This window comes from Emys orbicularis, chromosome 2 (assembly GCF_028017835.1).
Source record: "Emys orbicularis isolate rEmyOrb1 chromosome 2, rEmyOrb1.hap1, whole genome shotgun sequence".
Taxonomy (NCBI): Eukaryota; Metazoa; Chordata; order Testudines; family Emydidae; genus Emys; species Emys orbicularis.
In genome coordinates this window covers 98,229,179-98,239,670 of record NC_088684.1, presented here as the reverse complement: position 1 = coordinate 98,239,670, position 10,492 = coordinate 98,229,179, and the positions used below count along the sequence as shown (strand labels likewise).

The window sequence follows — 10,492 nt, the reverse complement described above, 5'->3', positions numbered from 1 at the left end:
GACAGGCTTTATCTGCCTTTGATTTTTTTAAATACTGTGGTCCAAAAAATAAATTAAAAAAAATATATAAATTTAGCATATCAATTCAGGCAACACAAGATGTAGTGCTACTGTAGCACTTTGCAGCAATAGTGTATCCAATGCTACAAACTCATTTCAGGGGGCAAAAAAGCTAGATATAATAAGCAGAAGAAAATGATCCAAAAAGGATTTATCCCAGCCTTTTTCTATGTTGGTCTTTACTAAATAGCTACTTCTACCAACTGCTGATGGAGAAGGTGACATGCTAAAAAATATAACATTGATTTAAAAACAAAATAAAAAAACAAATTTAGTCATGGTCACCTTTAAAATTGAAAGCACAAACATAATATAGCTATAAAGTGAAAAACCAATATGATGAATATTGCACAAGGAAAACTTTGCAATCTAGGGCCCAGTCTCCCAATTCAGAAATCTCTTTTAGAAGGTCAGGCTCCCTATAGACTTTTTAAATGCCACTATCCTTGTCAGATGTTAGAAATATTTACTAAATTGATATGATACCTTTATGTCAAAACAGACAATTTTCATGACAGTGCCTGAGACTGTTAATAACAAAGCCCTTTTCTGTGGCCACTGTATTAAACCAAAACCCTTCTCTTACTAATTTCAAATATACAAAGGTTAAAAAAAAAATGCAGCTTTAGGGATAATTTGTTTAAGCCCTCCCCTACTCCCCAAAAAAATCCCAGAATCAAATACTAAATATCAAAATGCAAAAGGGAAAAGGGGGAGGGGGGACCCAAAAACCAACTGTAGTGTAGAAATTGGTTTTCAGAAGTCTTGTCACATTACCACTTTAATTGATAGTTCCTACAATTAGGGAGATTTGTAGATTTTTTCCCCCAACAATATCATTAGTAATCCATGTTTAGCATAATTTTAAATACCACAATTTCCATATTGATGCTCTGTACTGTTTTTCAAAACTGTTTTTAAAAGGAGAAGAAAAAATTATAAGGAAATTCCAAGAAAAAGAAAATTCAACCCAATTTCTCAAAGGCAAAATAGCGAGTACAAACTATTAAATCATTTCGGAGAAAGGAGGTTTCCAAAGATATGCTGCATAACTATATTCCATCACACAGCTACATCAATTAATAAGTTTTAAATTGGGGCAGTTCTATGGAGATGTTCATTTAGGATGCTGGGAAATCATTTTCACTGTATACCTAAATTCTGTAATTTATCTACCTGTATGTTTTGTCCACAATTATCTTTATAAAATAGGCCATTTTAAGATGACAAAAATTCCATTCTACGAGTTTCATTTCACTTTTACTTATGGTTGAATACACATGAAATGCACTCAATGCATAAAAATCACAGTGGATAGCAGCACTTGGGGAAATTAAGGAGAATTTGATCATTCACATTGTGATTATTTTCTGCACATTGATGAAAGATAGCTATTTCACACTTCTAAAAACCTTGTGATCATTCTTTAAAAAAAAAAAAAAAAAAAAAAAAAGCCCCCTCAAACAAACAAAAAACACCAAACATAAACAAACAAAAAAGATGCATTACCCTTCTTTACACACAAAAATTAAACATTGTTATGGCAGCAAAAGATTTTGATAGCAATGAAAATTTGTAAACTGTATTTCAATCTTTTTTTTTTGTTCCCAAAGTGCAAGATGCAAGATTCCCATAAGCTTTCAGTAGTGCTTTTCTTGTAAATAATCCTTCATTTTGTTTGGCAAAGGCAGTTTCTGGATCAGGTCTATTCTGGTATACTGACGTATAACAAAACGACACAGGTACTGTAAGGAACGCACCTGCATAAACCGAGATACTGGGTTTGTCAATCTCACCGGGTAAGTTGCAGATCCAGGCAATCGAGACCTTGAATAGCAAAAAGCTCCATTTTCAGAGTCCCTGATTGAATGTTCAATTAGATCAACAATAGAAGTATGTCCCTCCACATCTGGTTGTTCATAAAAGCTAAACCTACCATTTGAATGTTCAATTCTAGTATGAAGAGTTTTACCATGGGAGCGAAAACTCAGGCTTAAAAGATAACGGTCATCAGAGCTATCTCGAACAAGAAATGAACCATCGGGCACATTCGCCAGTTTTCCCTCTGCCTCCCAACGTGTGATAGGGCCCCAGTACCATCCTTGTTTTGCAAGTTTTTTCAGTTCCTCTGTGAGGCTCGTCACAACCATAGGACCACTATTTTGTACAGAGTCATAAACTCTTCCAACTCCTGGGGCAGAGTTAGGATCAAAATTCAAATGGCAGCGCATACTTTCAGCCACATGGGCATCTGTGCCATTCAGTCCATTAAAGTTCCTTTGGATTTGATTATTCTGCATCGGAGGTAGCAATGGTGAGAGTGGAGGGACATCACTGTGATTAACTCTTGGGCTTTGCAACATGACTCCTGTGGTACCAATCAACAAACCATTCACTGCCTGGTCCACAAAGATATCTGGAGCAACAACTACATCTTGATCCACCTGACCCTCATCTTCATGAAAAGCATTTCCGCTCACTTGAGAGGAAACAGTTGAAACTTCCATGGGTGAGGAACTATCCAGACAGTAACTACGTGATCCTTCCAAAGGATACATTCCCTCATCTAAAGGCACAGTATACTGAATGTAGTCCTGAGGCATTAGTCCAATAACTACAGGCACATGTTCATCAATATGAAGATGTAGGTCCCCATTCTGGGATTCTGTACTTTTTAATGTATTGTTTTGTTCTTGAAACACACTATCTGACTGCAAGTCATGGAAGTCCTTTCGAACACCATTCAGTGCTGGGCTTGGGTTAGAGGAGTGGACCAAGGCCTTGACTTTCACTTCCATTTTGATACAAGTCTCTTCTGAGTTTGTCGATCGAAGGGGCCATGGTGTTGGACTGTAATGGTGGTTACGGAGGGATGTGGACCTTAGAGGTCTTTGAGCTCTCACATCTTTAAAGGTTATTGGAGCAGATGAGGAAGAAAAGGTATCGTCATCAGCAGAGCTTACAGATGGCGTGCTGCCTTTCCCTTTCTGCTTTTGTTTTGCTGAAAGCCTTCTTTTTAAAGTACCCATTAAGCTTTCACTTTTTGATCTATTTTTGCCACCTTTTTCATCTTCACTGTTAACTTCACAGCTAGCCAAATCTTTACCATAGCAGCTGCCAAACAAGGAGTCATCTTTTCCAAATTCACTTAATGATGGCTGCTGAACCACTACAAAGTCACTTTCTTCTTTGCTTTTATTTAAGTTAAAGGACTTGCGAATTGTTTTGAGACTAATTTTCTTCATTATGACAAGCTACCAAGTCTGGCTGATCAAAAACTCTTCTGGTATTTTAGCCTTAACACATGTAGAGCAGCCTCTGCTTCATGTATATATTTTATCCAGTCTCATTTAACTTCAAGAGCCATTTCCTGGAAACAAATAAAAAGACATTTAACTTCACAAAAGAAACATTTTAAATGAAAACTACAGTATTTCAGAGATGGGCACCAAATGAATGCAAAGCTGTACTTAGAAAATCCAGTCAAGTTCAAGAAATGACTTAAAAGTACAACATCTGCTTTTGAGTTGCCTGCCAGTTGTTCTGGTTTTAAAATCACTTTTTAGTTTTATATATAATTTTCCTCTCTCCTTTGCTATGTGAAAGACCAACCCAAACACAGGGGAAGCTGACTAATTGTTGAGGATGATAATGGGTACAACAAGCTTCCTACTCCAGGGCTAGATTGTGACTGGTCCTAACATGGCCATGAGGAAATTTCCCTGTGTAGACAAGCCCTAAGAGACCTTCACCCACTCTGTGCGCTCAGCCTCTTTGGTTCCCACATCACAGGTCCAGGCATGGGGGGTGGAGAGCAGAGAGAGCAAGGTGTGCCTACTCAATACTACCCCTTATCCTCTCCTTCTTTCCCCACCCCAAGAGTATGTAGGCAGAGAGGAGTGGGGAGTAGGTGGAGCCTTGACTCCATTCCCTCTCCCACTACCCCCAACTGAGATGAAATGGTACAAGGGGCGGCACCAGGTATAGGGCTACAATAAGTTACTTCCCCCCTACTCCCTACCCAGAGAATTCTTTCCCAAGGCTCCTCCTGAAGCAGCACAGCTACATGCCTCTCCTTACTCATGAGCCATGCAGCCTTGTAAGATGCCTTTATAATTCGTGTACCACAATTATATTCACTCAGTTACTAACAACCAATCTTAATTTTTTGGTATAAATTATTACAATGGAGCTGCAGGATCATGCCCAAACATTAATTTCAGGATTTCTGTCACACTTTAAAATGCCTTTTAATTTAAAGAACACTTTAAGAAAAACCATGTGGCTACAAGAAGAGATAACCATGAAAAACATTTTCTTGTTATTAAGGAGCAGTAGTTAAGAGTGAAATGAGAGTTTCATTCACAGAATTGAACTTATAAGTTATAAAAAGACAATATTAATAACAATAACAAAACAGTCTCCTTCACATCTTATTACAAGGTAACTTATATATATATATATATATATATTTTAAGGCAAATCAAACAAGGAAATTCAGAGATATGGGTATTTCAAAAAATTCCTTTCATTCACTTTTCAAAGGTTCTCCCAACTCCCTTTTGGGTCATTTCTTTACAACAGGTGCATCCAGCAACATCAAATTTCACTTCTTTGAGAGACAATGTTAAGAAGGAGCTTTCACACGTCTGAGGGAGTGCATGTAGGAATTATAGAGATATTTAAAGGTGTTGTTGTGAAAATACCTATATATGTATATAAGTAAAATACATAATGATATGGTATGGTATAATTTTTATTAGAATGAGTTTGTCATAGCAGAATTACTCATTGAGTGGCAAAGTAGGGAGTAGCTAATAGAAAACTACATTGGGGCCATGGGAGAGGGAAAGCTGTATATAGAATGAAAGGCCAACATGGGGAATAGGAAGGAGGTAGCCACTTATGGAAGTGGGAGGCTGTCTGGTCCAGCTTACATTCCAACAGGGCTTGGATCTATGACTGGCTTCCAAGGTTTACAGGTACTTCTATTACTGAGCAATTCTTAAACATTTTTTTAAAATCTAAGGAAATACTCAAGCAAAAAAACACAATGAATCTATCATTTACAGCATTTACAAATTAAGTTTCTGGATTTCTTAATTCTCCCTGCGCCCTCCACTGTCAAACGTTAAGAATGTTTGTAAAATGTTTGTAAATTGTAAGTTAAGGTTCTACTTTACAAAAATCAAATATATTTTAAATTATGCATATGCAGAGTACGATCACCCAAACTACCTTAACTTTGACCCCCTTGGAGCACCCTGAGAGCAGGCAACACACATCTGCAAAAACTTTGTGATAAAGTTTCACTAAGTTTAAGAATAAAGTATTAATTTTGAAGCCTTTAATTAAAGGAATCGGTGGGAAGAGAGGAAAAGGTCATCTCTGAACTTTTCTTGGTTCTAGAGTGCCACTGTGGGAGCAGAGTAGTTCTTGTTTGGATTGATTTAAACTGTGCATTAGCATACTTCTGATTATTTGAGGATTTTTGCAAAATGGAACCTTACCTTGGAATTTCAGGCTAACATATCTTGAGAAAACTACAACATTATCAAATAAAACTAAAGTAACTACCATATTGTAAAGCAGGGATCGGCAACCTTTGGCCCGCGGCCCGTCAGGGAAATCCGCTGGCGGGCCGGGCCAGTTTGTTTACTTGCAGTGTCTGCAGGTTCGGCTGATCGCAGTTCCCACTGGCCGCGGTTTGCCGTTCCAGGCCAATGGGGACTTCGGGAAGCGGCGTGGGCCGAGGGATGTGCAGGGCCGCTTCCCGCAGCCCCCATTGGTCTGGAACGGCAAATCACGGCCAGTGGGAACTGCGATCAGCCGAACCTGCAGACGCTGCAGGAAAACAAACAGTCCCGGCCCGCCAGCAGATTTCCCTGACGGGCCGGCCAAAGGTTGCCGATCCCTGTTGTAAAGAATACAAGAGAACTGTGTCACAAAATGACACTGCTATATTTTAAAATGTTGTAGCTGCCAATATTCTCTCATGCTAGTCCAGAAAGAAAGATCTGCCACTGCAACTGTGAACACTATGTTTTAGCACAGAAACCTTCTGGATTATAGGTCTACAACTTTTGGTAGTTAATATATTTATCAGATTAATAAAGCATATCATGAAAATGATGGTCATGTCTTGAAGTTATAAAAACTTATGCAGTCATGTGCAGGATTAACCTTGGTATGTCCCAGGGCACCAGTTTATTCACCCATGAACAAGCAACGTGATCAGATGAACTATGGTCCTGACCTGAAGCCCACTGAATTCAACTGAAATACTGAATTTAACTGAAATTAATTTCAATGGGCTTTTTATTAAGTCCTATTACGTATTGGACCATCTGCATTGAGAAGTCTAGTGACTTGGTTTAAGTTAAAAATTATATTGACCTAGCTACATCGCAGGGCTGTGAAAAATTTGGCACCCTAAACATTGCAGTTAGGTTGACCTAACGACAGTATAGATGCAACTAGGTTGATGGATGAATTCTTCTGTCAACCTAGCTACCACTTCTCAGAGAGGTGGATTAACTACATCAACAGAAAGATCCTTTCCGTCATGGTAGGAAGCATTTACACTGCAGCACTAGAGTGGCATTCCTGCATAACCAATAGCTGTTCCTCTGTAGTGTAGACACACCCTTACCCTCTCTGTCTCAATTCTTCCAGATGTAAACTGCTAATAATGCTTACCTCTGAGAAGTAGATAGGCCTTATATTGAGGGCTGTTAGTAAAGAACTGTACAGACATCATACAGATGTGCAAGGAATGAAGCATTTAGGAACTCATTGGGACACTTCTGCATGCACAGATTTTTCCCACCTAGGGATGACAAAAATTAGTATATGTATTATTTCATGGAATGCATCTTAACATAGTGTTTGTTATAAAAGTAGCAGTTAACACCAGCAGGACAACTTCATTTGGAACTCTGTAAGAATTATAGTATTGCTGAGTCCCCGTACAGAAGTGCTTTCTCAGTAGCACCTCCTGCATAGTCAATTTTAATAAGATCTCTAGAAAGGTCTGCTGCAGATATCTGCTGCTGTGAATATGCAATGGTGTTCCAAAAAGTCTAGTGGACAATATAAATATTTTAGGAATACTTTGAGATCAAAGGAAGTAGAAAGCTAGACAGACAAAATGAAATGAGAGTGGAGACAGCCAGGTACCAAAGAAAGAAAGAAAAAGAAACACATAGTCCAAAAACTTTTATTTTAAAATCAGATTTTTACCAAACATAATTTAGAAGACGACATAGATAGTCAGTGTAAACAAACTGTCTCACAGAACCACCAGCAGATTACTCTGACGGGCCACAGGTTGCCCACCACTGATCTAACCTGACCTGTATAAAACGAGCCATAGGAATTCCCTGCTGTTTGAACCAGATCATGTATTTTAGAAAAACATACAATCTTGATTTAAAAATTGTTGTTAAGTTGTTCCAAGGTTAATTACTGTCACTGTTAAAAAAAAAAAACTGCAACTTTTTCCAGCCTGAATTTGTCTAGTTTCAACTTCCAGCCATTGGATCTTGTTATACCTTTGTTTGCTAGACTGAGTAGCCCATTATCAAATGTTTGTCCCCATGCAGGTACTTATAAACTGTGAACAAGTCACTAGAACTATCTCTTTGTTAAATGGACTAGATGGCACACCTTGGGTCTTACCACTGCAAGGCATGTTTTCCAATCATTTAATCATTCTCAGGGCTCTTTGCTGAACCCTATCCAATTTATCAACATCCTTCTTGAATTGAGGACCCCAAAATTGGACAAAGTATTCCAGCAGTGGTTGCACCAATGCCAAACACAGAGGTGATATAACTGCCTTACTCCTACTTGAGATTCCTCCGCTAATACATCTATGGACTGAATTAGGTCTTTTGGTCACAGCATCACACCCATGTTCAGCATATTATCCACCATGACCCCCAAGTCTGTATTGGAATCACTACTTCCTGGGAGAGAGTCGCCCATCTTGTAAGCATGACCTACACTGTTTGTTCTTACATGTGTTTCTTTAAATGTGGCTGTATTAAAAGGCACATTGGTTCCTTAAACAAAGTTCTCCAAGTGATCCAGACCAGTGGTTCTCAAACTAGGGCCACTGCTTGTTCCGGGAAAGCCCCTGGCGGCAGCGCCGTATTATTGCCTAGGCCGACAAGGCCTAGGCCTAGGGTGGCAAATTTGCAGGGGCAGAAGCTCCCCTCCGCGCCCCGCCCCCCTGCTCCAGCTCACCTCCGCCTCCTCTTCAAGCGCGCCATCGCGTCCTGTTTCTCTCCCCTCCCAGCGCTTGCGCCGCGAAACAGCTGTTTCACAGGGCAGGGAGGGAGGGGGGAGAAGGGGGAAGGCCGCACGCTGCGGGAAGAGGCGGGGCCGGGGTCGGGGATTTGGGGAAGGGATCCAATAGGGGAAGGGAGGGGGCGGAGTTGGGGCGGGGACTTTGGGGAGGGGGTTGGAATGGGGGCGGGAAAAAGGCGGAGTCGGGGAGGGGCCAGGGCGGCAATTATTTCCTGGCCTAGGGGCGGCAAAATTATTAATCCGCCACTGCCTGGCGGGCCGGGCCGGTTTCTTTACCTGCCGCGTCCGCAGGTTCGGCCGATCGCGGCTCCCACTGGCCGCGATTCGCCGCTCCAGGCCAATGGGGGCTGCAGGAAGGACGGCCAGCACGTCACTCGGCCCGCTCCGCTTCCTGCAGCCCCCATTAGCCTGGAGCGGCAAACCACGGCCAGTGGGAGCCACGATCGGCCGAACCTGCGGACGCGGCAGGTAAACAAACCGGCCCGGCCCGCCAGGGGCTTTCCCAGAACAAGCGGCGGCCCTAGTTTGAGAACCACTGATCCAGACCGATCTGAATCAGCAACCTATCCTCTTCATTATTTACCACGCCCATAGTTTTTGTGTCATCTGCAAACTTTATCAATGGTGGTTTTCTGTATTCTTCTAGGTCACTGATAAAAATGTTAAATAAGATAGGGCCAAGAACCAATCCCTGCAGGAACCTGCTAGAAACACACTTGTTTGATGATAAATCCCTGCTTACAATTACATTTCATGACCTGACAGTTAGCCATCTTTAAATCCATTTAATGTGTGCCATGTTAATCTGTATGGTTGTAGTTTAAAATTAAAAAGGCATGTGGTACCAAGTCAAATGCCTTAGAGATGTCTAAGTATAATATATTAACACTATTGCCTTTATCAACCAGTCTTGTAATCTTATAAAAAAAACAGATATTAAGTTAGTTTGACAGGATCTATTTTCCAGAAACACATGTTGATTGGAGTTGTTATGGTGATGCTGTATTTAAAATATACCATGAAAGCTAAAGAATTCATAGAATATCAGGGTTGGAAGGGACCTCAGGATGTAATCTAGTCCTACCTCCTGCTCAAAGCAAGACTAACACCAACTAAATCATCCCAGACAGGGTTTTGGCAAGCCTGACCTTAAAAACCTCTAAGGAAGGAGATTCCACCACTTCCCTAGGTAACACATTCCAATGCTTCACCACCCTCCTAGTGAAAAACTTTTTTCCTAATATCCAACCTAAACCTCCCCTACTGCAACTTGAAACCATTACTCCTTGTTCTATCATCTGGTACCACTGAGAACAGTCTAGATCCATCCTCTTTGGAACCCCCTTTCAGGTAGTTGAAAGCAGCTATCAAATCCCCCCTCATTCTTCTCGTCTGCAGCCTAAATAATCCCAGTTCCCTCAGCCTCTCCTCATAAGTCACGTGCTCCAGCCCCCTAATCATTTTTGTTGCCCTCTGCTGGACTTTTTCCAATTTTTCCACATCCTTCTTGTAGTGTGGGGCCCAAAACTCGACATAGTACTCCAGATGAGGCCTCACCAATGTCGAATAGAGGGGAACGATCACGTTCCTCGATCTGCTGGCAATGCCCCTACTTATACAGCCCAAAATGCCATTAGCCTTCTTGGCAGCAAGGGCACACTGTTGACTGATATCCAGCTTCTCGTCCACTGTAACCCCTAGGTCCTTTTCTGCAGAACTGCTGCCTAGACACTCGGTCCCTAGTCTGTAGCAGCGCATGGGATTCTTCCGTCCTAATCTGCATTTGTCCTTGTTGAACCTCATCAGATTTCTTTTGGCTCAATCCTCTAATCTGTCTAGGTCCCTCTGTATCCTATCCCTACCCTCCAGCATATCTACCACTCCTCCCAGTTTAGTGTCATCTGCAAACTTGCTGAGAGTGCAATCCACACCATCCTCCAGATCATTAACGAAGATATTGAACAAAACCGGCCCCTGGACCCACCCTTGGGGCACTCTGCTTGATACCGGCTGCCAACTAGACATGGAGCCATTGATCACTACCTGTTGAGCCGGACGATCTAGCCAACTTTCTATCCACCTTACAGTCCATTCATCCAGACCATACTTCTTTAACTTG

At 41.3% G+C, this 10,492-nt stretch overlaps 1 protein-coding gene across 1 annotated transcript; it reads right to left on the bottom strand.

The window, feature by feature from the left end:
- Positions 1 to 1,700: 1,700 nt before the first annotated feature.
- SOCS6 (suppressor of cytokine signaling 6) lies at positions 1,701 to 6,817 on the bottom strand. Its single transcript, XM_065399801.1, has 2 exons — positions 6,760 to 6,817; positions 1,701 to 3,430 (listed from the first exon to the last, which is right to left on the bottom strand). The coding sequence occupies exon 2, from the start codon at positions 3,303 to 3,305 to the stop codon at positions 1,701 to 1,703; it is 1,605 nt and encodes a 534-aa protein (XP_065255873.1). The 5' UTR covers positions 3,306 to 3,430; positions 6,760 to 6,817.
- Positions 6,818 to 10,492: the final 3,675 nt, after the last annotated feature.